A 27,164-nucleotide genomic window follows, 5' to 3' on the forward strand; every position below is an offset into this window, starting at 1 on the left:
AAGTACCTTGGAACATTCTACTTCTTCATACCTAGAAAAGCTTGACCCAAGCTGGAACTTGACAGCGGCTCACAAACGTGCCTGACTGTGATAGCTGGCAACAGGGATCCCACAGAAGAGCGGACGGGGGCTCTGCCGAGCAACGCGGATGCCGGAGTCGTTCGGAACCGGAGGTCTCCCCACGCCCCACACTCCCTCTCCTCCAGTCCCCTGCCGCCGCGAGGCGCGGGTAGAACGGTGGAGTCCCCAGGCTGTCCTCTCTCCCTTCCTCTCTCTTCCTCTTCCACCCTGCTCGCTTCCACGGTGGAGGCTGCCACACACCGACCGCCAACGGTGCGGCGGCGGCAGCAGCGGGGACATCGGTGCGCGGCGCCTCCGAGCGGCCGCGGGGCAGCTCTCGCCGCGCCGAGCCGGGGGCGGGCAGCTCGGCTGCCCCTACTCGAGCAGAGCGGAGGGGCGGGGGGGCGGCCGCCGCGGCTCGCCCCGGGTCTCGAACGCCGGGGCGTGTGCGGCGGGCGGGGGCGGAGCCGCGCCCGTGACGCGCCGCTCCGGCGGCGGCGGCGGGGCTGGCGGCGGCGGACGGGTGGGGGCTCTCTCGGCGCGGAGCTTGTGCGCTGCGGCCCCAGGAGCTCCGGCGGCGGCAGCTGCAGCGCTCCGGCCGGGGAAGGAGGCGCCAGACTCCGGCGTCGCGTGCGGGCAACGAGGGAGAGCGGAGCGGCTGCTGAGGCGGCCGGAGGAGAAGGAGAAGGAGGAGGAAGGGAGTGGGGAGCAGCGCCGCTTGCTTGGCCCGGCGGTGCTGCTGCCGCCACTTCCCCGCTGGGCGCTCTCCTGCCCGCGAACTCGATCCGCTCCCGGAAACTCTCGGCTCTCCTCTCGGTCGCGCCGGCGGGATCTCGACACGGCTCTCGGTCCCGGCGAGGCGGGCGGGGGGGCAACTTCTCGCACTTCTCCGGAGAAGGATTTGGGCCGCCCCGCTCCGGGGGCGGCAGCGCCTGCGATCCCCGCTGCGGCGGGAGAACTTTCGCTTCCGATCGCGGGGCGGCGAGAGGGGCCCGGGTACGCCGGCCGCGGCGGGAGCAGCGCGGCGGCGCCGGCCCGGCAGCGGCGGAGATGAAGCTGAGCCGGCAGTTCACGGTGTTCGGTAGCGCAGTCTTTTGCGTGGTGATCTTCTCCCTGTACCTGATGCTGGACCGCGGCCACTTCGACCACCCGAAGAGCCCCCGGCGGGAGGGCACCTTCCCCAAGGTGAGCGGGGCGGCGGCCGGGGCGCGGCGGGCGGAGGTGGAGGAGAGGGCGGCCGTGCCGTCCCCTGGACGTGCCGCTGCCGGAGCGCCAAGGCGCGGCGGGGCCGGGGCCGTGGCCGAGCGGGGCCGCCTGCGGGCGGCGCTGGTGCCGGCGCGGGTCTGGCGGGGCTCGCCCGGCGGGACGGGACGGGGCCGCGCCGCGGCTGCGGCGGCTCCGCGGGTGGCGGAGCGGGGTGCGGGGCGTGCCCGGGCAGGACGGGGAGAGCTGACAGCTCGGGACCTCAGCCCCGAGTGTCAACAACAGGTAGATTTAGGGAAGCACTGACTTGGTGGCTGCTTTCCTTTTCGCTGAGCTGTGCTTTGGAGCTGTAGTTGGCTGACCCGGCTGCTCCTCGTGGTTAAGCGACGCAGTACTTCAGTTCTTCACTTTCCTGTGTTCGCTGCGTGGCAGATAAGTTTAAAAGCTGTGTGTCGTGACTGTGTTCTAATAAGGAATGTTTGCCCGTGAGAAGAAGCATGAATTTCAAATAGGATGTGGTTTGCCGTGCAGAACGACACAATACTGCTGGCTATACACAGCTGTGTGTTCTTACAAACAAAAAACCCAGCAAAACCCCAAAACATAGAATACAAAGTTATAACCTATTTATGCTTGCACGGTACTTATTTTTATTGGAAACAAACCGAAGGAAAGTATATTTCAATACTGGAGTGAGACTTCAAGTGAATAAAAGAACTCTAAAAACTTAGTTAAAAAGTAACAATTATCTCTCTGTTAGAACCACTCTTGTTTCATTCAATGCAAAAGTAATAATTGATATATTTTTTTAAGAGTAAAGACAAAAACCTCGACTTAAATGTAAAGAAAGTGAGCAGATTTGTTCTGTCTTTATTCCTTCAAGTTACAGTTCAGGGGTCAGCCTTCAGTTTTTGCAGGAAGGAAGAGAACAAGAGGAAGAGAAGAGGAGCAAGACAAGGCTGGCTACAGCAGCTGTGTCTGTTCAATGTGTAACTCCAGCAGGAGGGTAGTGCCACATGCCACTCTTGTAACAGCTAAGTACAAATGCTGCTTTGGGGATATGGGCAGTATCTAATGTGAGGAAATCACTTAATGTATCATTATATAGCCAGCTGAGTTTAATACAGGTATGTATTAAAGTATAAAATAGGAAAGCTCATCCATGGGTGTTTTTTTATTTTTAGTGTTAGATTTTGGATTGAAATGCTTGAGTGAACAAGAAAGATTTATTAGATGTGTTTTGTCTTCCATTGTCAGTGTCTTGCAGTTGTCTGTTCCTGTCCTACAGAGTAATCCTGATCAGAGGTGTAACATGGTCTTTCCTCTTGTGACCATGGGCTTGGTACCTTGATCTGTTTTCAGGCCTATTCCTTCTAGGTGGTGTAGTCAGCTAGAGACCAGCATTTCTCCTTTCATCCTCCTCCCTCCCCTTGGTCTTCTAGAACAGTCTGTCAGTGTTTACTCTTTTTGTCTTTTCCATGCCTAGATTTCTTTGAAGCTTCTGATTCTCACTGGAAAGACTTCTGCCTTTCACTGGTCCTTCCTTTGGGTAAAACAGTTACCTTTTCCTTTCCTACTGCTTTTTTTTCTTTTGAGGGAGTTACAGATGAAATTCAAATGTTTCACTTTGTTACAACTGTGAAACCTCTGACACCTAGCAAATATTTTCAGAGTCTTATAATATCAGTTTGAAATAAATGCAAAAGATAAAGAGTGGAATAGAAGCCTCTAGAAATATATGAAAGAAACACTTTAAGACTACTACCTCAAAAAAAGCTTACAAAAAGTTGTTTGTGTCAGTGCAGTGTTGCCAGAGCTCAAAGTACTAAGTGAAACTAGTCACAGATGTAAAACCTTCAGGCTGTTTTTGGTTGAAAAAACCATGGCAGCAGACTGTCGATTTAAGAATGCATTTTCTTTTCCAATGACAAAGATCAGAATTTTTTTAGCTTGGAAAAAAGGAATTAAGATTTTTTTTTTTCTTTCAGACGTTGTTGATTTGTTTCACTTCATACCTCTCTGATTTTGCAACGTGCTTTGCTGTTTCTCTGCAGCTCTGGTAACAGCACACGTCACCTTTCAAGTCCCGGAAGTTGCACATTGATTAGTTTGTTCTTTCTGACCTACGTGGCTTACAGTTAGCTCAGAGAAGTGGGTACTTCTGGAAGCAGTCCCTTGTTTAGCTTATAATCATTTGCTATATAGGTATTCTGTTTGAATTCTACCAGAACAAGAGACGGGATTTTTCAGCTGGTAGTGTCTGTTGAGCTGTATTCACCTAAAGTGTCATGGTTACTAGTTCCAGCAGTAAAATAAGTTATTAGAACTGCTGCTCCATTTTCATTACCATGTTTTTTCCAAAGCAAGGTGCCTTCTCTTTGTGTGGTCTCAAGGTAGCTTGCATCAGACTCAGTCCTCCTTTAGGCTTCTCAGTGTAGGCCAGTGGGGTCATGAAAGTGTCCTGACAGAACTTGCTTACTTGTTTGAGAGTTCAGGACACAAACAAAAATGTCTTGCAGAAATAATTTGTGGGCAAGAGCTTCCAAGATGGATAAATATCCATAGACATGTTCTCTTTGACCAAGTATTTAAATGCTTTTCCCTGTGGTACAAAACAGAATCTGTGGTCAGGCTTGTGACACAGCAGTGACTGTGTGTCTTTTTTGGTGTTTGTGTTGCAAAAGCTGGCATCAGTAGTCAGTTTCACTCTGGGTTTTTGTCATGTTGATCTATGCTATGGTGGCATCAAGGCAACTATAAGAGAACTTTAGCTGAAGTAGTTTATATCCTTGTCATCATTGGTGGTGCATTTAAATTATAAATAGCAGAAGATCTCTGTGTGGCCATAGAATGGAAGCTACTGTTAATTTGGGGAAAAATAAGTACCTATGACAAATGTAGATCAAGGCTTGCTGGCCTCTCCTCTGTAATTCCTGCAGGTATCTTTGTGCATTCTGCCTCTTTGTCAGGTGTGTATTATTCTGGTGATGACCATACCACAATCTTTATCTGAGCCTGTTCGTAGCCATGGGATGCTTGTGTCTCAGGACATGATGAGCCCTAGTGTCCTGTCTCAAGGCTAGGAACCATGTTACAAAGTTGTGCAGAGACTAGCTCAAGGTGCAGGGAGGGCCTTAGGTGCATTTTTAGGTTGTTAATGTACCAGTTGTCTGTACAGATTATTGTGTAAAATTCTTCTAATTTAATATAGTGGAAAAAGAGCTGAGTGTGTTGTTTTTGTTAGCAATAATACAATATTCTCTTGGAAATCTTGTGTGACTGCAGAGTTGAGGAAGTCTCAAAGTAGTGTTTAGTCCTATGACATTGCCTGTGCAGCAAGTGTCATGTATGAGTGATGTGTGGGCTAAACTGATAATTTCTAAGTGAAAGCTACATTCAAATCAAGTCTGAGAAGACATCCATAAGCAGCTTACCTTATAGAACTTGTGTTATTGTTTAGAGATGAGTAACAAATACTGATAAACCCATATTAATCTATTCTGGATTTTGGATTTGTATAGAAGAATAAAAATAGTATAATGGCTTGTGGACTGTTTATTTTGATTCTAGATCAAAATAAGAGTCTCACCTAAGCATGCATGGCACACACTGAAAGTCCAACTAAAAAAAAAAAAAGTGGAGGCATTGTTTGTAATAGTGTCTTGCATCAGAAATATATGCTCTATATGTAGTCTTATGACGAAAGTTAATTTTTAGTGAATTTTATGGCTAAGCAAGGGGGAAACAGCACCACATTGAAGCATCCTCTGTCACTACCTGACAGGTAATGCTTTGAAATTGAGCTTTATCCTCTAACCACTTTTTCACATGGCTTGGTTTAGCTTTTATGGGACAATATCTCTGCATTGTGTTAAATGTTGTTTCCAGAAATACGTTTTTGAAAGTCAAGACTGCAATGACTCTGGGAGGTAAATGGACCAGCACCAAAGAATGCTTCATTTTGTCTTTATTTTTTTCTTTGAACTTTATTAAAAGGCAAAGCAGAAACATAGAGCAACTACCTTGCTTACCATTTTCTTTTTCCTAAACAACTGTTATTTGAATAAGATCTCCTTTCCACCTCTGTGTATTTTCCCTGCCTCTCTCTTTGACCACCATTATTTGGAGCATACTCTCATCTTGTGTATTAACTGCTTTTATGAACTCACCAATTGCACTGCATCAAAGAGCAGTGATCAAGTACAGTTCCTCTATAAGTAGTTGGCTTGGTTTTTAAATTTTTTTTTGGTTGGTTGGTTTTTTGTTTGTTTGTTTTGATTTTTTTTTTTTTTTTTGGTTCCTGTACTGCTAAAGGTTCTTGTTGGATTCATGCTTTCAAGGCATCCACACAATGCATCAGATACTCCAGCCTCCAGCATAAACATCACAAGTGGTGGTTGTTCCTGTATGGGGCATTATTCCATCTGAGTTAGCCAATAATTTGACAGTAGTACCACTTGGCCGAAATAGGAATCACAATAGAATGGGGCAGTAGTGGCAGGAAATTAGGACCAAATACGTGGCAGAAACACCAGAGTTCTCTCATCTGTCTGGTGAGGTTTACTCCAGGGTTCTGCTGAAGCAGTCCCTTCCCCTACTGGAAGGCAGCTCTGCCTTCAGTCAGCCCTGAGTCCCCACTGGGCTGTGGGCTTGGAAGGTGCCATGCCCTGCAGAGACACTCTACACACCTTCTCCAGCTGCAGCTCTGCTGGATGCCTTGCCGTAGAGAAGTAGCTGAAATCAGTTAGTCACATGCAGTATGGATACATGTGTTTTGATGCTGCCTGTTCTTAGTAGCTAGTGTGTTTCCATGAGCTCATTTGGGAACTTTCTGACCCATGTTATACAGCAAGGAACAGGACTTGTGTTTTTAAAAGTGTTGGAAGCAGCCTGGTCAGGTATTTTAGGAAATGTTTGTCTGTCTAAAATGTGAATAGTGGTAATTAAGGTTGTGCATCATTTTGAAGTAATCATTTTTTGTCCTCTGAGCACTGAAAAACTGTGGGCGCAGTGACTTTTACTAGCATGAGTTTTACATCAGAGGAGATTGAGAGTTGAGTGAAGAAATCCACAGAAGGAATCAATTTTTCTGGTTTTGAAACATGTTGACTTATTTAAAACCAAACAAATTCCTATTAACAACACTCAGTAACTTCACAATCTAAAAGCCTTTGAATGCCATGGAAATGATCTTGAGTGCAAATAATGAAAATCTAGGATTACTTTTGCTGAGTTTCTAGTACTTTGTGAAGGGGAGGCAGCCACCTTTGTGGACATAACTATGGGTCAGTAACAATTCTTTGTTTTCCTAATGTTCACAGAGTGTATTTGTTGTTTTGTTGTGGTTTTTTTTTTTTTCTGCTTTCACATTTTGTGTAAAGTTGTGGCTAAGCAGCAGTCAAGCAGAAGCTATTAGCTTCTTTCAATCTTTCAATTACAGTCTTTAAATCTGGTGCAAAATGTATTTTACAGAATACATAGTCTACAAAACAGTAACTCTTAACTATAATTGAGAACATCCTTCTGCTACCTAGTCATTGCCTAACTTAATGATATAAACTAAAGAGAGAGAGGTTTTTTAGTTCTTACTTAAGCTTTTCTTTTTCTAACACATTCAGTTTTGACTTGTTTGAATGAAAAATAACCATTATTAAATTTCCTACTCTTAAAGGCTGATAAGTTGTGCTTCACTTTTTTACTGCTAGACATTATTTAAATAAAGATTCAGCATAGTAGGGAGGAGAATCAACAGATTCTCATCAACAAATGAACACAAAATATATCAGTAACAGTAGTAGTGAATATTTTTCAGTTTAATTGACTTAAAACTGAATATGTCTGGATTTCTTTTTCCTTGCCTTCAGGTCTCTGATGATGGTGTCAAAATAGTCCCTAACAGCATGCCTTATATTTTTCTCTCTAAATGCCATGAAACATAAGTCTAGTGTAATAGTACAGTAAACATTCTTGTTATTGCTGCCTCTGGTAATAAAGCAAAATGTGAAAGTCTATCAACTTCTTAAAATGTATTTGTCAGGCTGTTGCAACTTTGGATCAGAAGTTTATAATTCTCTTAAAAGAACAGACTTTTGTAGTTATTTAATTCAGAAGATTTCCAGTGCCTCTGTAAAGTGAGCTTACTTAGAATAGTACTCTAAAGGTAGGAAATTACTAACAAAGTTTCTTATGTTCTTTTCATTGTCACAAATGCACATAAGCTCTCTGCACGGATCAGCAAAGCCTTCAAACCTTGATTTGTCCTTTAAATGATACATTGTATGCTTGTTTTTTTGTTATGTATCCTGCTTTGCAAAGAGAATACATGTAGAAACACTGTACTCAAATATTAAGCTTTGATGGTACATTGGGTGACATTTTAAACTTTTACCTGCTTGTTTTTTCTGTGCAGGAGGTGAACATTTAATTGCATATTTAGTGTGTTCTGTTCACTGTACAGTGCTCTGATAGTGAACAAAGAATGCCTTCTGCTGCTACCATCTTGATAAGCTGGCATCTCATCAGAGTTTATATCAAGATTTTGGCAAAGATAGCTCATGATTTCTAGAGATGTACCTGGATATAGTCACTGGCAAGACTGGTGCATAAAACTGTGATGATGACTGCCATTCAGTGCAGCCATAAAATGAGACTTTGCTTCCTCACTGCTTACTGTACTGAATGTGTATAGGCAATGACCTCAAATTACACATCCTTTGGAGAGCTCTGTCCATTGTGGTGCTCCACTTTCTTCACCACAGTTCTTTGGTACACCAGAGCCTCTAATGCAGGACACTGGCAGCTCCGTTGTGGTCTCCTTTTTCTTCATGTGGGTGAGAAAGGGAATGGGTTCTGGCTTGTTTTGAACCCAGCACTCAGTGGTTGCGGGCTGAGTCTGGGTGCAAAGAACAAAATTCCAGCTGACAAAACATCAGAAATCTCTAATCTGGATTTCTCTTCTGCCTTCCTGTTTCTATGAGATCTCATCAGTGGCCCTGTCATACTCCCTCTTCAATTATTTGAGCTAGATGTCTATTTCCTGATGAAGTGATCACTGGTGGTGATCTGTTGGTCTGCATTTATAGAAGGAGCGTGCATTCACTCAGGAAATGAAAATTCCAAGTACCGTCTTTTCTGCAATGTACAATGTTTAGATAGGAGAAACTGAACATTCTCCACTTCCTCAGGAAGAAACATGTTGGACTCTTATTGTGTTACTGTGTTGGGTGTCCCTGTGCTCCTTTCTGGAGAGTCCTTGCTGCAAATCAGACTGGTGTCAGGACCAAACAGAGAAGGACAAGCAGAGGGCAGTGGGAAAGCAGACTGCTCTGGGGTATTTGGGGCATGAAAACTGCTGAAGGGTTCAGAGTGACTGAAGCATAAGGAGCTGTTTATGTAGCTGATTCATGTGGTGATTGTGGCAGGTTTCTCAGGGCAGCTAACAGGTGTGGACACTTTTTGTTCCAAATGGAAGGAAGTTGTCTGGATCTGGGTCGCCTTCACATGAGAAAATTTTGTTGGTTAAGCCCAACCCTGCGTAATCACAGGGCTGGTGAACAGGTCTGCTGCTCATGTGATGCCATTTTTCTGCCAAAGCAGCTGTAGCTACTTTTGGTAGATTTGTTGGAACATTGCACTTCTTGTAGAAGTGCTTCCTATGCTGTGAAGTAACAGAAGGATTGCCTTTACTGCTAAAAAAAAAAATAAAATTATTTACACATTCATCAATATATAAAGACAGAGAGAAATGAAAGAAAGAAACTTACACCAAAGTTATTACAAACTTTTTAACTGGTTGTGTAGGCCAAGTTTTCCTCATTACTTTTAGTGTCCTTATGTTAAAACAGTGTAAGTTAACAGAACATCCTTTAGTGTTGTTCACTTGTACTAGGATATAGTTCATGTATCCCCAATTTTTAGTGCAGTTAGGCATTTCTCAAAGTCTTGGATTAAGGTTCCTTCTTTTTTGAGAAGACTTGGTGCTGTGAAGTCAGGGATAATTCTGCTAGCATTTATGACTTGTGTACTACTAAAGTTTTCCTATTTAGGATCTACAAAGCCATGCAGAACCCAACATTTCAGACAGAATTGGTTAATGTAAAATTGGTGCATTTTTGCTCAGATTAAAAAAAAAGTTAAATCTCCCTGCTAACCCTCTAATGTGTGGAAAAATTGAAATTTTAATTTAAAAGAATACTGTTTGAGTATGGTTTTAGTAACAGCGAGGATCTCTGTGTTTTGTCTTTTAATTAGACCTATTTAGTGTCCCCTGTAACATGCTTCTAATCTATTTTTCTGGTAAGACAAGGTTTGTTACTAGCAATTAATAAGATAAAACAGCTTTAGAGTAACTTCAGTTTGATGCTGTTGGGCCTTGATATTTGAAGTCAGCTGTCTTCCTTTAAAAATATTGAAACTGATTTATTTTCATCTCTTAAATTCATTGTTTTGAAGAGTTTGCAGTGTTTTTCACATTCAGCTCATATTTAAAAATAATTTTACTATTGAACAGGCACTATCTATTTAAAATTAATAAGAAGAAAAAGTGAATGTGCAATGAAAATAGACCTAGCTTTTGCATAATTGGATCCATGTGAAATTTTCACCTTGAGAATGGATTCCTGACATGAATTATTTTCATACTGAATGAAGGCTGGGATCCATTTCTAATCTGAGACTCTGTTGTTTCTTAAAGTTAATTCTCATGGATCTGGCATTTCACAGCAAAAAGCAAAACCATTTTGTTGTTCTCAAAAATTTGATTTCCTGCAGTTTTAACTTGGGTATTGCATGAGATCTTGGTTACATGTTCTTAACTATAGCTTTTTATTTCATGTTTTGCATTCCAGCTGAGTTGGCATATGGCATATTTAAAAGCTTTAGGAGAGAGGCATGATGTATCTCACAGTCTCCAGAAAAGAAAGCACACTTTTTTGTTTTAATGTTCTCTGTTAGGTTGCTCAGTGGGAGGTCTTTTTAAGGATTTCTTTCTCCAGATAACAGAAGATCTACTTCCAAAGTCAAAGTAACATACTTTAACAGACTTCTGAAAATAAGTGTCCTAGGTAGGCTGAAACCTTGCAGCTTACAAATTATTGCTGGGTGTATGTAGCAACATATGAAGTTGTTGATGTTTGAAGGTCACCTGGTAACAAATTGCTATTTGTAGACAGAGAACTTGGTTTACAAAGAAAAATATTTTGTCATATAATAAATAGTAAACTGGTAGAATTGTTATGGATTTTTCAAGGTTTAACATATTAAGTTAAATGAAAGGTATGTCTTAAAGATATGAAATATGACATGACCTCCAAATTTGGAGGAAGTTTAGATCTGTCTTCTAGAGAAGACTGGCAGTATATGCTAGTGGAAGGATCAATCAAATGCTTATTTTATGAGGTTTTTAAGTTTGTTTTTTTTTTTCTGTTTTCCACTGTGTCTGTTGTTTTCCCAGAGAGCATATAATTGGCTAGATGATACAAACCAGATTGGTGGTGTATTCTCTGATCAGTTAGTTTGCATGCTATTGCTAAGCAATGTGAAGCTCCTTTTGTGGAAGGAGATGTAAAATACTTCCACAGCATACATGAATGAGAATAAAAACGTTAAACAGTTGTCTGATTTTACAGTTGTAGTGACAGTGTTGATAGTGGTGGGATGGGTGTGAGCAGTACTTTAGCTGCTTGCACACTTGATAACTCTGAAGTGTAGTCATATGCAGTGGAGCTGGGAATGATTTGTATGGATGGCAGCTGTGCTAGGACTTCCTAGGAGTCTAAAGTTCAGAGCCTCTGTTGAGCAGCCTGTAAAGCCCCTATCAAGTATTGTTTTATATGCATTATTTTTAGATTGAATGGCCTAATAAGCTATTAGGCTTCATGTAGAGAAGCCCTTCTTACTTTCAAAATATTACAGATATTGCAAGGGAAAACCACCAATTTTACGTAGAAATGTGTACACAGTATCTTTAACACAGCATTTGAAAGATTTTAGTCTGGTTGTTTCTTTTGTGCCACCAGGTGGCACGGGACTACAATCTGTTTATTTAATTTTTTTTTCTTTCCAGTATTCCATCATCTGCATATTGATTTCTTCTTGTTTTCCATTCATCAGTTTTAAAAGTTTCTAGAATTTATCTTTAAACTATTGGGATTCTAGGATGTTGCTCCTACGTCTCATTTAGCTTAATCTGGTTTCATCGTCAAAATATATTTTTGTCATTTTTGGAAACAGTAGCTGTCTGCCTGTATTGCATTTTAAAACCTGTTACTGTTTTCAGGATGTATCAATCTAAGAAACAGAAATAACAAGCAGTGCATCAGCACTTTCTGCAGCCCATAAAACACAGAGACAAACCAGTAGCATTAAAGAAATAGTAAAACATATTGTCTGAAAATTACAAAGAACTTTCATAAGGGTAGAATTATAGTAATGACAATTTAGAATCCAAAAACATGGTTGGTAACTCTTGGTGAGGGTTTGGTTTTCTTTTTTTATTTTTTTCATTCCTGAGGACTTTGCAAAGCCAAGAGAATTTGAAATAATGTACACATCAATTTAGAAAGGAGACCTAATCCTTTGCAAGCTACAGCTGCTGAAAAGAAAAAGGCAAATATTTCAAGTATATTACTATTGAGAGGGTAAAAATTGTCATGTAGAGGTGTTGTTTCTAATATTATACTACAGTCCTAAGAAAATAAGGCTGTGGTGCTGGGCAAAAGTCATTTAAAACCATAAGTCATGGAGGAGCTGTTTACTGAATCAATGGTATTTGTGTTGAATGTAATGGTAAAATGTAGATGCCTGAAGCTGAAGCAGGTTTTGCCGTTATGACAGCTGCTTGCAAAAATATCTAATCATGTGTTGTATATTTTCAGATCTGAATTCAACTTTAATAATAGAAAGTGACTGGTTTTTTTGTTCTCTTGTCACTTCTTGTTACATTAATGTCATTCTGAGAAAATAAAGAAATTACTGTTAACAATGACAGGTATCCCTAAGGTCATATTAAATAATTTGGCCTTTTTGATTCTGTAAAAGCTAGCACATTCATGCCTGATAAAAAGCATCCCTCAAATAATTTGGAAGGAGGGGCTAGTACATGAGAGAGGGCAGTTTTGGGGCGTCTTGATTGGCTGTGCTCCCTCCTGCGTCCCATCAGTACAGTGATTGGATACCATTAAATTGCTCTGTGGGATTTGTCTTTTCCTTCCAAGTTGCACTGGAAGATGTTTTGACTTCTTTCAGTTCACACTGGTGTTTTTCTGCAGCCCTCCTCTTGTGGAGCTCTCTAGAATATCTACAAAATCCTGTTGTTTGGCAATTTGAGATGATCTTCTGACTGAAAATGCCATTAGCTTGATCTCTCTTTTACAGGATTTTCTTGAGGATTGTAATGGTCCAATTATACAGATTATTCCTGTGATCAGGCTGTTAAGGGATCTCTTACGCCCATGAAGTTCTGTTGTTAATTTTTCTCCAACTTTTGCTGAAAATAAGAAAAGTGGTATTTATATTTTACATGTATGGGAGAAAACCTGAAATGTTTACAATATCCTCTTCATCCCATCACGATGTGATTGACTTGTAAAAAATCGCTTTCTGTTTGATGTTCTGATAAATGAAAAGATCCGATTTTTGGAAATGAAAGATGTGAAAGAAGTTGGATTAGATATAATTGCTACTTGACACTGTGAGACTTTAAAGAGTATCTTTGTATCACTGATTAAATCTTGTGCAGTGAATTCAAGTTCACAGAAGGAAAATGTATCTTTTGCTATTTTCTCTTGGGCTGAAAAGAGAAAGTTCTGTGTGTTGTATAAATTCCCTATTAGTTTGCCTTCATGTAAAATATAAAATAAAGATGTATTTGAATTTTCTGTGTGATCACACACTATTGTGATTTTTTTTGTTGTTGTTGTTTTTGGGGTTTTTTTGGGTCTGTCAAGAATTTTTCTGAGAAATAATTACACTTTACTTTTTATTTCTCTCCCTCAGGGACAGCTTTCAATATTGCAAGAAAAAATAGATCATTTAGAACGTCTGTTGGCAGAAAATAATGAGATTATTTCAAACATACGAGATTCTGTGATCAATCTGAGTGAATCAGTAAAGGATGGACAAAAAAATCCAGAGGCTGTAAACTTCGGTCAAGGATCTGTTTCTGAGCTGTTCCCTTCTGCTTCAGTTTTGCTTGCAGTTGATTCTGAGGATTGTTTGTTTGCTTCAAAAAGTGGAAGTCACAGTTCAGGTGTACAGGTAAGCAGTATGCCTTTCTGATTCTGCTGGAGTTTTAGGTGTCACTAAATGTTTAAATCTGAAAATGTCAAGTTGCTGCTAAAATCTTGGTACTTAGACATAATGGAATTGTTGAAGTGACTGCTGTGTTTAACAGATGTTATGAAGCTGTTCCTTTATATAGCTTTTTAAAGTTCTCTGGAAATTGAGTAATGATTATGAAGAGCCAGCATTTGAAAAGGCTTAAAAGTTTTTTGTAAAAAAAAAAAAAAAAACCCACAGCAATTATTGTCCCACCAGTTCTTTGGAAACAATTTATTTGAGAGTTTCTCTGAGTTTCCCCAAACTCTTCTAAAACCGATTAAAAATAAACTGGAAATAGGGGATAGGTGTGGTTTAAATAGATTTTACTTTTAGGGACGTATGTGTAGATGAAACTCGATGAATAGGTAAAGAATGTTCAAGAATTAGTAATTAAAAAAAAAAAAAATTGGGTCCTGTGTTCCCTTTTGAATGTCATTTCTGTATTTCAGCATTCCTGTGTGTCTTCAGTTTGTATAGGGACTTTGATCAGAAAGGAGGAACATATACCATGTTGACTGCTTGGCATAAACTGTGGAGGTTGAAGTTTTTAAAGTCAAACACTTCAAGTTGAATTTATTTTGCTTTCTGGTGATGCTTTTGAGTTCATGGACTCTTATATATTCAGTTTTAATAGACTGATTCAGGAGCACTGAGAATACTCTGAGAAGTTTGTGATCTGTACTGTTTTTGTGAGTCTTGTGGGAGTACTATAAATATTCATAGTACTCTAAAGCAAAGATTAAATTTTGAAGTCCAGCTTTCTCATTTTAGAATTTGAAGTATTTCTACTGCAGGAGAAAGATTGTGGACTTCAGACAAATAAATGCACATATTAGAACAATTGTAACTTCTGATGTATCATGCTTAATACTTTTAAACTCTTCAGGGATAGGCACTAACTTAATGTCTTTTATAGAGAAAATAGACTTTTTAAAGGCAATATCTGAACACCTCCTTTTGTGTCTGATATGCATTAAGACTTCTGTGCAGGGAAGTGAAACATCTGGAGCTGTGGTTACAGGCTTTCAAGTTAGTGGATTATTAACAGGTTATTCATTGTACAATCTGTTAATATGTTAGGTGGTGTAGTTTGTTGTGTACATTAAAAATAAGTTCTAATAAATTAATTTTGAGATAGAATATGTTATCTTAAATTTTTGGGCATGTTAACCTGTTAGGAATGGAAGGTAAAACATGTTTTCTAAAACTGCTCCTTGCTTTTTGCTCCACACATGAAGAATACAAGAATATACACCTACTAACACCCAACTACCTACTATGTACCTAAGGAGGGGTGGTCTGTTGTAGCTATACTGCTTTTGGATAATTTTCTTTACTTTTATGTATATTCACATGTACATAAGAAGCAAGCATACTGTTCCCCTACTCATACTTTCCTTTCTTCCTTGTGCAGGGAGGAGGGCTTTAATGGTCTCTGTGTCATGGCATTGCACCCTCTGCTCAGCAGGTTATTCACTGCCATCATTGAGTCAATTTAATAGTGCTTCTGTACACAGTTAGTTTCTCATCCTGTGAGTCTGAACTGGATTTCAGTTATGGAATCTAAGACCTTGACTTTAGAAGAGTTCCTCTAGCACGTTGCTAACAAGCTGATCTAAATCTCTGGTCTAAACAGTAAAACTAAAAACGGTTTTACTGTTTAATACTTTACCAACCCTAATGTATTCTGCATGCTCAGTTAATTTATTTGAGACATTTTCAATAGTTATTTTGATCACTTTTTGAAGGAAATGCGTGTAAATTGCTGCTGTTTGTAAACATTAACTTAAACCCAGAGACTTTTGCATTACTTCTCCCATGTTTGTCTCTCAGGTGGGTATATGAGAGACTAGAAAGTAGGAAGAGCTGATATAGGTGGGATTAAGTGTTTGGATAAAAAAATAACTTTACAGAATGCAGGCAAAAGAGTTTTCACTGAATAAATCATGGAAGTTGATTATAGTCTCCCATAATGGAGAAACCATTGTAAGAAGATATTCAAATATGGATTAAAAAACCTTGTGATGATACAGCAAGAAATATTGCTAGATTTGTTCCTCAAAGACATGTGATTTTGTAAAACAGGAAAACCAAGCTGCTAACAACATGAGACCAAAGGATTCTCATATGGGACAGCTGAAGAATGTTTTTTTCATGGAGGAATTATAAATCAAGAAATTGTTTACTTCTACTTGTGCTGTTTGTAAGTTGGTAAAAAACTGTAACAGAACTGGAAACTGGAAATAAAGGTGACTTGAGAATGCTTTAATTTAAGTCAGGTAAATGTGTACTTTTCTTCCCAAAAGATAAATAATAGAGACAGGTAATAAACCCACAAAAATGAAGATGACGGGATTAAATATGGATATGACCTGATGTTTTTTCAGTTTAGTAGTTCAAGAAATATCTGGCATTTGTTCTCAGAGAAGATGGAATTCTCAATAGCCATCATGCTGAGCTGGAAGGTCTTTTAAATAATACAGTGAGGTGTCTCCTCCTCTTGTCCATTTCAACTACTGAAGCATCTAACATCAGGCTTAGTAATGTTACTCTTTTTAAAAATGAGACATGAATCACTCTTTGAAAAGGTGCTTTGGAGAGGCACAATATATGCTTTTATTTCTTCTGAGCAGTAGTTTGTATTCACTGTTAAGATGTTATGATGTTTTCATGAGATTTATATAATTTCAGCAGTTTGAGTCCTTCAGTATAGAGAAAGAATAAACCCATAAGATAAAAGACAAGTGATGACCTTCCCCATGTTTTAATAAAAAGCTTGTAGCAACACGACAGTCTTCTGAAGCAGCCACAATGAAGACAGGCAGCATCCTTTTTGAATATCTATCTGTCTACTGTTTATAAAAAGTCCTTTATTTCTATATCAGTATTTTATACTTAGATGTGAGTCTAAAATATCTCCGTGAAATACTTTCTTTAACCTCTTTTGCCTTTTGCTGACTGGCATGGAATTTATTCTTAATTTGCAATCATGTAACTTGTTCAAGTGATGGTGCAATTTGTAATTAATCCTTTGCACAATTCCAGCTGAGGATGGTGTTGTATGAAAGAGAAAAAAGATTTAACTTCTGTCTTTTAGATTTCTTTTTGTAAGAATAGGGATTTCAGCCTAGTTCTGGCTTTTGTTGATTTCAGTGGAAGTTTTTTGATTTTTTTCATGTCTTTTTTTAAAACTGCTTTTAATTAACCTCTGAATCTGAATGGTTGAGGTTGCCGGGGAACTCTGGGTGTCATCTGGTCCAGCCACCTTCTCAAGCAGAGCTACCCAGAGTCAGGAGTCATGGATCATGTCCAGGTGACTTTTCAGTATCTCCAAGGATGGTGATTGAACAGTCTGACTGGGCAACCTGTGCAGTGCTTGGTCACCCTCACAGGGAAAAAGCTTTTCCTGATATTCAGGAGGAACCTTCAGTGTGTGCCCATCACCTCTGGTCCTGTCTCTGGGCTCCACTGGAAACAGACTGGCTCCACCTTCTCTGTACTCTCTGCCTTTGGTTTTCTGGGTGCTCCTTCTTGCCCTTCTTGAAGACAGGAGTGACATTGCTTTCCTCCAGTCTTTGGGCACTTCTCCTAATCACCATGATCCTTCAAAGCCTTTTAAGTGTGGCCTTGCAGTGACAAATCCGGCACTCATGGGTGCATCCCCCCGGGCCCATGGACTGAGATATGTCTAGTTGGTTTAGGTATTCCCTGAGCTGGCCCTGTTTCAAGAAGAGACAATCACTTCCCTGGTTGTGCTCACCACATTGGCTCTGATACGGGCCAGGATGCCTTCAGAGAGGCACTCCAGCATGCTGATTTCCCAGGAAGGATTTTGGGGATTTCTGTGTGATTGTGCCTTGTAGGTACTTCCTTGATTATCTACAAATGTTGGAGGTGATCCAGGTTTATTGATTTCATCTATTATACTTTCTTGAAATTCCTTCCATGTAACATCATTCCTGACAGCTACTCTCTCACAGGGCTGCTCTTGATTCTCTCAGTCCCCTTTTATTCTTAGCCAGAAGCTCCTTAAATGGTTCAGCTATCTTCCTGGAAAACGTGCCTCTGGTGTCCTTAGCTGGATCTCATCTCTCCCAAGCAGACCTGAAAACAGGGTCAGAGAACCCCAGACACCAACTCTGAGGCCAATTATTTATCTATGCTAGCAGTGTCCTCCTCTCACAGTCTTGTCCCCTCACTGGTAGATAGAAGAGGACACCACCTGTGACCTTGATTACCTACAGAATTCTGCAGTCAGTTTTTAATGCAGCCTGTGTTGCCTCTGGCAGTATCACTGATACCACATGGAAGTACAACAAGGGATAGTAGCCATTGAGTTGGACAAGCTTCAGCAGTTCCTCTACAATACCCAGGATTTTGGGCTTTGCAAGGCAGCAAACATCTCTAGATGATGGGTCAGGGACTCCAAGACATATTTCCTGAATTACAGTTTCTGTCTCTTGAGCTCATAGTCACATCAGCTTGGTTTGAAATAGCTGAAAAGTTGCAGGTGTCAGGGAAAAAAAACTATGAATGTATGACTGTAAAAATTAGTATCTTGAAGAGTGCAGACTGCATCTATAAGAAAAAATCATAGGAATGTGTGAAATTCAGACTACATCTGTAAGAAAAACTCATAGGAATGTGTGGAATTCAGTGAATTACTACTTTTTAATCAAATCATATTTTCATGGTTGGAGTGTCCAAAAAGTTTATCAGTATTAAGGCCATTCATTGTTAACTGGCAAATTTAAAAAGTATGCACTTTCATTTTCTTCAGAACATTGTATTGTAGAGGTAAAAATACAGTTCTTCAAATTCAGGTTTTAGAAAATATGAAGTAATAAAATATTATCTATATTATATATTATATCAAATATTATTTATTATTTAGCTAATATATAAATTAGCCTGATAGGTATTTAGAATATATACTATTAGGCTAGCCAAGTTCAGCATAAACCTTATTTGGGCCTTTTAAGCTGACAGTGCAGAATGAACATATCTTCAAGTATTGCACCTGTGTTTTCCACCAATTAATATTTTCTGAAGATTGAATCCTGGGGGACCAGTGATGTGACGAGATCATCTCACACAGGCCATGCATGCCTGATGTACATGGAGTCCCTCACAGGTATCTGGTGCACATTGCAGGCCCAGCTGAGGCTCTGCTAGTTGTAGGATTACTGAGTTGTATTCCCTTCTTACATTTCTTAGTTTCCTTTATACCTTCAGCTAAAGGCCAGTGGTGGATTGACCTTTTCTGGCTGTCAGATTCCAACCCGCCCAAGGTCAACCCACTACTCTTCCTTTAAGCACCAGAATCTGTGTCTTGAGGATTTAGAGATAGGGAGTTGTGTGGTAAAACTTGGACTGAACATTGCCAGAGTGAAATAACTGTGGGGATTCTTTTGTTGCTCTTATGAGGTGAAAGGGCAAGGAGTAGAGATTTACCTTGTGTGTGGTGTGTGTGAAGAATTGCCTTTCTCAGGATTTTTATGTCACTTTGATTTTAGTATGGGAAATGTTGGGGATTTTTTGTTAATGTATATGAAGTTTGTGAAGAACATGTGATGAATATATATTTTATTGACTGTACTTAAGTAAGTGTTTCACAGAGGTGAGGGTGGAATGCTCTGGGTGCAGATGTCCAGCTGTTGGCAGTGAGGATCTCCAGGATCTGTGAGGAGAGGCCAGTCCTGCCCTGTGTCAGACACAGCTCCAGACCCACCACAGGGTACAGCCTCCATCAGCAAAGCATGTCAGTTCCTCTGGCAGAATGGGTTTTAGGAAAGGTAGAATGCTGCCTGAAAGTCTAAAGGCTAAACATAGGGGAGAAACCATCCTGTGAGCACCATGGTTCTTGATGAAGGAAGCAGAGAAGGCATTCTAGTCACTGGAGCAGGTTGGGAAGACCATAGTGCAGAAAGAGTTTCCCTGAAAACTGTGCAGGATCTCTTGCCAGGGTAGGTAGATATTTTCAGGAGGAACTGGAGCCTGTGGGGGATCCACACTGGAGGAGTTCCTGACGTGCCATGGCTTGTGGCTCTCATGCTGGAGCAGGCAAAACATGTGAGAAGGAGAGAATGATAGAGAGAAAACATTATGGGCTTATCTCTCACTATCCAACTCTATTTTAATTGGCAACAGATTAATTTAATGTTCCCAAAGTCATGTCTGTTTTTCCTGTAATGAAAATTGGTAAGTGACCTCCCTGTTTTCATCTTCACCCATAATATTTTATATTTCTCCTCATGTTCTGTTGATGAGGAAAAATGAGAGATCAGCTGGGTGGAGGCCAAAGTCAACTATTGCAAGGCCTTAATTTCTTTAGTCTGATATTTGTTTCAGATGTCTGTAGTTTTTTTAAGTTTTCCCAGCAGGACAGAAAGCACCTTACTAGGAAATGTTAAATCAGTGGTGTTGAAGTAGTGAATGACTGCTATAGGAGTCCTTTTTTTGTGTAGATGAATTGGTTTTTGTAGAAAGTTTGTCAGGTGTACAATTGTATTCCAACACAGGTTTGGAACTGATTAAAGTTTAGTTATTAAACTAGAATGTCAGGAATTCATTGTCTGGTGTCAATTCATGTTTGTATGTTGTTTTCTTTCTTAAAAGCAAACCAGAGCCTTACAAAATAAATTTTCTTGAATCACATATTAGTAGACTCTCTTTGAAGCTATATGGTGTTCCCTAAGTTTTGTAGGAACTTAGTTACAGTAATTCTAGAATTGCTTTATTTATCTGTAACCTTTTTATTTGCATTGACAAGTGAAATATGTCCTTCCTTGTACAATTAGTGTGCTGGGGAACAGGAAATTTATAAGAAGCTTTGTTATAGCAGTTGGCTATAGTTATCAACATTTTTGTTGATAGCTTCTTTCAGTTCCTTTTTGTGATTTTGATGTTTGCCTCTATCTTTCTCATGCTGTCATTACTTCTTGCTCAGTTTATTTCCTTCGTTTCCTGCATTCCCCTGCTAGTGTGTTCTGGTGTACTGTGTTATTCTGTATAATCCTCTTCATACCCTCCTGCCCATTACCATTGTGAGCTGCCATAATTTTTGTGACTTAAGGCTCTTAATCCTACTGTTTATCTAATCAATGTCAGTTTTCTTAGAACAGAACCTGCCAAATGCTCCTCTTCCTGGCAGCTGTGTCTTGGGTTTCCTAGTGTGATTTGAAACTTGCTCTCATTTGTCAGTTTTCTATTCATTTGGCACATCACCCTCCATAATGAACAAGCTGATCCATTTTAGGTGAAAACAGCTTTGTTTTTTAATAGCAGAATTGTTTCTGTGAATTCATGTTTCATTTTCCTTTAATTTTTCTTTTTTAGATGCTGGATGTCTATGACATTCTTCCTTTTGATAATCCAGATGGTGGCGTTTGGAAACAAGGATTTGATATCACATACAATGAAAATGAATGGGACAGTGAACCACTTCAAGTTTTTGTTGTCCCTCACTCACATAATGATCCAGGTAATATGCTAACTGAATTGATTTGAGGATCAGTAAATATGTTAGATTTAAGGTCTAGCAAGACAGTGAAACAGATGTTTGATTTAAGTGCCATTGACTTCCAGTGACAACTGTTATGATAAAAGTTGTATGTCTGCTGAATTTATTAACTGGAGCAGAACTTCAGTGTTGAAATTGAAAAGTGATGAATTTCTGGTAACGCATTCAGTTTATACATTGCTGCATTAAATACCATCAGTTCTTATTTAGACTTTTTGAACTGTCACAGGTATTTAATCCTCAGCTTGTGCTTAAGAAATGTGCTTTTAGAAGATGTGACAATGGCAAGTCTGAAGGTTTTGACATTTTCTTCACATTTTTCTGTGCACACCCCCAACCTATAGTGGGATAATGAAAAGTCTAGATTTTAACAGAAATCTAGATATACCTACATAATTTCATTTCCACCCAAGTGAGTTTACAGTGTAATAAACAAAATGGAGAAGTGTCCCTTTATTTTGGAATGACTTCTTGGTAAAATTTACCAAGAAGTGAATTATATTGCTACACTGTGGTCCTGGTACATGTACACTGACCTTGAGAGGATGGTAGCACTGGTTGTTGTCATAGAAAGCCACAATTTAAGTGATATTAAATTTTAATACTGCATAGCTCTCTAAAATTTATTTTGTTGTATGAAGTACTGTGCATCTGAGTGAAGGTATAAACATAAATGGCTTATATTTGCACATATATAGCATTTTCAAAAAAAATGAATGCTGGAATGTGGAATTACTATATTAATGTCCAGTTATGACAGGTAAATTAATGCAGTATGGATATGGTAAAAATATTTGAGTAAATAATCACAATATAGACCTAGATCTGCCTGTTTATTGAGCTATCTTTGAACCTGTGTCTGTTTATTTCCTCTCTGGTTGTAGTTCTCCTAAAGACTTCCCTTGAAAGAAGCAGCTCTGGCAGATAATGAATCAAAGCAATCCTAAAACAGTATACAGAACTTCTCATTCTCTTGGGTCTGCTAGGATGGGGTTTGGAGTTTATCTGTCTCCCTTTTTTCTGCTGAAGCTGTTGGGATCACATCCTACCTGGTACAGGACTGTTGGCACTCCACTGGAGGCCAGTGGCCTGGTGTCACATCTGCCCTCCTGGGGTGTCTTTACCTGAGTTGAACAAACAGTGTAGGCTGAGGTAACTTCTCAGGCACATGAGGTTTAGGAGTTGCAGGGAAATATCCTGAGGTAAGCTGTGAAGAGATTTGCTGATAACTTCACCAGTGTCTATTCAAGCCATGAGGTACTTTTTCTGCAGGTTCTAGTGATTTCAATGTATGTGAAAGATACTTACAAAAAAACGGGGTCAGTAAAGGTAAATTAGCTGCAGAAGCTTCAAATTCTCATTAGATTTTATGTTTTCTCATCTGAAGCTGCTTCCTTTTTAACTTTTCACATAACCAGTTATGCTAGTGAGAATGTGTAGCCCAAAGGCAAAGAAAATGCCTTGAAACAACTTTGTCTAGGGGGTGGCATCCCTGCCCATGATATGGGGCTAGAAATTGCATGGTCCTTTCCAATCCAAGTCCCTCTGTGAATCTGTGAAACACAATCAGTAGGGAAGGTGGTGGGTTTAGGTTCCACCTTCTTTTTTGGAGGATGACTGAATGTGCCAGTGCTCTGAAACACTTAGTGGTGCTAAATCTGGGTTAACTTTTTCTGTGTGAATTTAACCATGACCTGCAAACTTGGGATCTTTGTGCTTCTCTCTGCAGTAGCTAAAGTGTTTCCCTTTGGGGAAATGGGATGAGAGTGGGTCTCCTTCAGATGTTTGATCAGTGGTGGCACAATTGCTTTAGTTGCTGGCAGTTGATAAAGATTTGAGCCCCTCAGTAGCATGTCCTAATCTTAAACCACGGAGAGAGGTTTGGTTGTTGTGTGAGATTATAGCTATCACAGATAGGTGACAATTCTGCCAGGAGCAGATTAAGGAGCGAGCATGTAACCTACTCTGCTGTCAGAGCCCTTATGTTGGCTCTCACCTGCTTCAGCTGTCGTGTTTTGTGGCTGCCTGGAGGGGAGGAGGCAGCTGAAATGCCAAGGGGAGGGGGCTCCCATCAGGGCTGGCAAGATTGTCAGCCAGCACAGATGGACTTGAAAGATGAGTTTTGGATATGACTGGAGGCAGGGAAAGACACCTCCAGCATCTACTGATCTGTAATGATTTTGGTAATGGCTACTCATTGAATTATTTAAAAATTGAGACTTGTGAGCTTTCTAAAATACGTGTGTACCAGTATCTCACTGCTGCATGTGGTGCTTACAGACCTGGGATAAGCAGCGCTTAAGTGGAATTGAAAGTGACCGAAGTAGATTTTTCTCTTGCTTCACAACCAACATGCAAGTGTATGGGCACAAAGGTCAGAACTAAACACTGCTTTTTAACACTTCATCAATTATCTATGACATTAGTAATTTTGCCTTTCTACCACTCACATTAATCACCTTTTATTATTTAAGACAGTCTCCATTTCTCAGGAGGAAATCTATATAGACCTAAGTCAGTGTTAAGATGTAAGAAAACTTAACCATAAAATTTGATGCTGTTGATGCACCATGGAGTTTCATGTACATTTTCTATTGACTGGGTATGTCTGGATATGTTTTTCTGGTGACTTCTTCACCTGAACAGAGATTGCTTAAGCTGTTGTCTGACCCACCAAAATAAAAGATATGGCAGCTCACAAGTTTTTCTTGACATGTTGAATGAGGGAAATTAGATCTTTATTCCTGGCTTATTTTTTAGTAGTTCTGTGTTTGCAGAAGAGGTGCAGTTCCTTTGGAAATCAACAGGACTGTTACAGAAAGGACACTTTTGACTGCTCATCAGTAGAAATTTCCTTTCCATCTTAGCTATGATGGCAGCAGATTTGATATGTACAAAAGCAGAAGTAGGTCTTGCACAGGACTTAAAATGTAAGAAGTGTAATTATAATTTTGGTAGTACCTCGCAGATCATGGCAGATTTTACTTTTTGTGAAATGTGCAATCATTCAAGTTTTTAGTTCTGCCTGTGAAATTAAGCCTGATGAATCAAATCATTCTTGTTTTACCTTGAGCAGAGATCTTTTACAAGTTAAGGTATGCTGATGGAGAAGTAAATACAATGTCTTACTCTTTTAATTTCAGTGTATCTTCATCTACCTAAATTATTTTATTTTGGTACATATTTCGCAGGGACAAGAAGCTCATCTAATTCCTTTTGAATCAGAATGAATGCTCTAACACAAGAATGTTTCAGGGGACTTTCTTTCTCTGATCTGACTATGTGAAACAGAAAAATGAGAAACAGTCTTATACAGCTTTTAGTTTTAGTTTGAGATTGCCTTGCCATTGGGTTTTTCAAGTTTTATTTTACAGTCTTGGCTGCAAGTCATTCATCTTTATTGAAAAGATACTTTTTGGTGAAATTAGCACTGAACTGTTATGTCAGAAACATCCATAAAATATTAACTTGTATGTCAGTTCTGTATTTTACATCATAGAATGATGCAATACTTCTAAATTAAAAAAAAAAAAAAAAGATGTGTGTATTTTCTACTTTAAAATAAGGGACTTTTAAAAATGCTAAATCTACGAAGGATCTAAGGCCAAATTGTTTTCATGTGTAATCATACTAAAATGTAAGTTAAAACTTAGCTTTTGGATTTATTTCTGATATTTGATTATTATTATTGCCTGAGTATGATCATTCAAACACACATGCACACAGTGCTTAAGTTCTTCAGAGCTCTTCTTTTAGAGGTAAGAAGCCATGGCTATGTGTCCTTTTGTTTGTTTGTGGTTTTTGTTTGTTTGTTTTGTTTATGTTTTAGCTTTTTTATTTTTTTTTTAGATGAAAACCTTTTACTGTTGCATTATGTGGAGCTTGGATGTAATTAAGAACAAGGATATCCTCATAGTTTATGACACTTTTTTTTACTTCCTCAGCTATCAAAACAGTTACTTAACTGTGTCTTCTCACAGGAACTAGTTAGTTGAGAATAAAGCATAAATGTAAAAAAAAAAGAGGAAAAAAAAGTACTGATAATTTTTACTAACTTGGATGTACATTTTAAAGACCAAGAATTGATGTTCCACTAATAACCAGCAAAGGGAATGCTTTTATTTTCTAGAAAAATGTAAAGTGCTAGCTGAAATTTATTGGGGTTTTTTAATACTGACATAAAATAAATAAATTACTCAAGTTTCTTGTGTTGCAGGAAGTGTCACTGGTGGGTGAATTTTAGACTCAGTGAAATTAATTACAATCTCCTGAAAAGTGAATCAGAGATGCAAATTTTTATCAAAAATGCATTAGTCTTGTATGTACTGGCATAATATTTCAGAAATTCATGAGATGATCTGCCTCCTATTAAAATAGACTTCATCAGAAAGAAGAAATTTTTTTAAAGGCACATTTCCTCTTAAGCATTGGAGGGTGACTTGCAGAAGTAAGCAATTGAAAAGTGTATTTTGTTTTATCTCAACAGTTATTTTAAACCAAAAGACAAAAATGCAAACGTAAAAAACCACCCCAGGAGTCTTGCAGGTATACGTAATCTGTACCTAAATACTTTTGCTAGAAATGGATTTGTGATCCTTGCCATGATCAAATTGTTAAGTGCTTTTGCTTAATAAAGTTACTTTTTGAATAATGCTAATTTGTCAGCTTCTGTTCTGATTTTGTCCTGAACATTTCCCTTTTTTTCTACTTCTGTGTCAACCGTGCTAAGACCCAAGACTACCTTTCTCTAGGGCAAGGAGCTGATAGAGCTTCAAGAAACAGTTTGAACTTGGAAATGTAGACAGGAATAGTGGCAAATCAGCTAATAAAATGTTTCAGGATTTTTTGCAGAGCAATGAGTCGTGTTGATGTTCAGACATGATTCTTAGAGTCTGCTGTCAAGTCAAGTAATTTACATTGCAGTGAGGGAAAAAGATTGATTAAACAAACAGCTTCATAATGATGATAAATCTCATGGAGGTGGGGTTGGGACAGCAAGTTTCCACACTTTTGAGGACAAGCATGAGTGAGAGAATCAAAAGGCAAGCAACTCAGCAGTGTGCACCCTCTGTTGTTATCACATAGGCTTGCAGAAAATGAAAGTATCTGGCAAAGTCCTCAATATGTATTAAGCCAAGCCTAGCATAATAATATGAAAGAGAGTACTATTTTTTCTCTTCTTTACAGGGTTGTTGAACAGTGGAATGGTGGAGTCACCATCCCTGGAGGTTTTAAAGGAAAAACTGCATGTGGCAGTCAGTGGCATGGTATGATTTATAAGGTGGTGGTTAGTCAGAAGTTCGACTTGATAATTTCAGATGTCTTTTACAACCTCAGTGATTCTGTGATCTTGTGATTTTTATGTTGACAAAGGGCTTTGTGTACATTTAAACCACCAAGGGTTATTTTGCTGTTAATAGCATATTTAATCTTGGTAATTGCAGCTTTAAACTATTGCAATTTTTCCATGTGTATACTATCTTTGTATTGAAAGATTCCTCTTTGAAATGCACTGGTAAACCTTTTCTTTCAGCCTAGGAACAAATTCTTGGTTTGTGGATGAGCACAAAATGATGTTGAGTTGAAGATTTTTATGTTGTATTAAGGACTGAGGTGTGAAATAATACTCTAGCTAGCAACTGTACATTGATTTATCCATTATTTTGTTTAGCTTTTTCTTTTGAATATTTTAATTTTTTTTTGCATGTCTTCATGCGAAATTGAAGAGTCTCTGTAAGTCATGCGGTTTAGAGCAGCACACTTTAGGAAGGATGTGAAGGGACTGGGATGCACCCAGAGGAGGGCAGTGGAGCAGGTGGAAGGGCTGGAAGGACTGTCCAGTGTGGGGCAGCTGGGAGGTCTGGGTTTGTCCATTTTGGAGAAAAGAAGGCTGAGGAGTGACCTCACTGCTCTGTGCAGCTTCCTGGGGATGTTGTTTCAGCGGCAGTTGGATAATGCTCTTAACAGCATTTTTTTTTGGTCAGCCGAGAAGTGGTAAGGCTGTTGGACTAGATGATCATTATAGGCCTTTTTCAGTGCAGAATGTTCTGTTCAATTCATA

General features: G+C 39.4%; 1 protein-coding gene across 1 annotated transcript in view; it reads left to right on the forward strand.

Annotated features, from left to right (window-relative positions):
• The first annotated feature begins 567 nt into the window (after positions 1–567).
• The window catches only part of MAN2A1 (mannosidase alpha class 2A member 1), a 106,810-nt gene continuing 80,213 nt past the window's right edge, over positions 568–27,164 (forward strand). The window contains exons 1-3 of the mRNA XM_059836776.1: positions 568–1,245; positions 13,258–13,518; positions 20,920–21,064. Of these exons, the coding sequence (XP_059692759.1) occupies positions 1,111–1,245; positions 13,258–13,518; positions 20,920–21,064 (541 nt within the window). The 5' untranslated portion in view covers positions 568–1,110. The remainder of the gene's footprint in view (positions 1,246–13,257; positions 13,519–20,919; positions 21,065–27,164) is intronic.

Source organism: Haemorhous mexicanus, chromosome Z (assembly GCF_027477595.1).
Source record: "Haemorhous mexicanus isolate bHaeMex1 chromosome Z, bHaeMex1.pri, whole genome shotgun sequence".
In the NCBI taxonomy this organism is placed as follows: Eukaryota; Metazoa; Chordata; class Aves; order Passeriformes; family Fringillidae; genus Haemorhous; species Haemorhous mexicanus.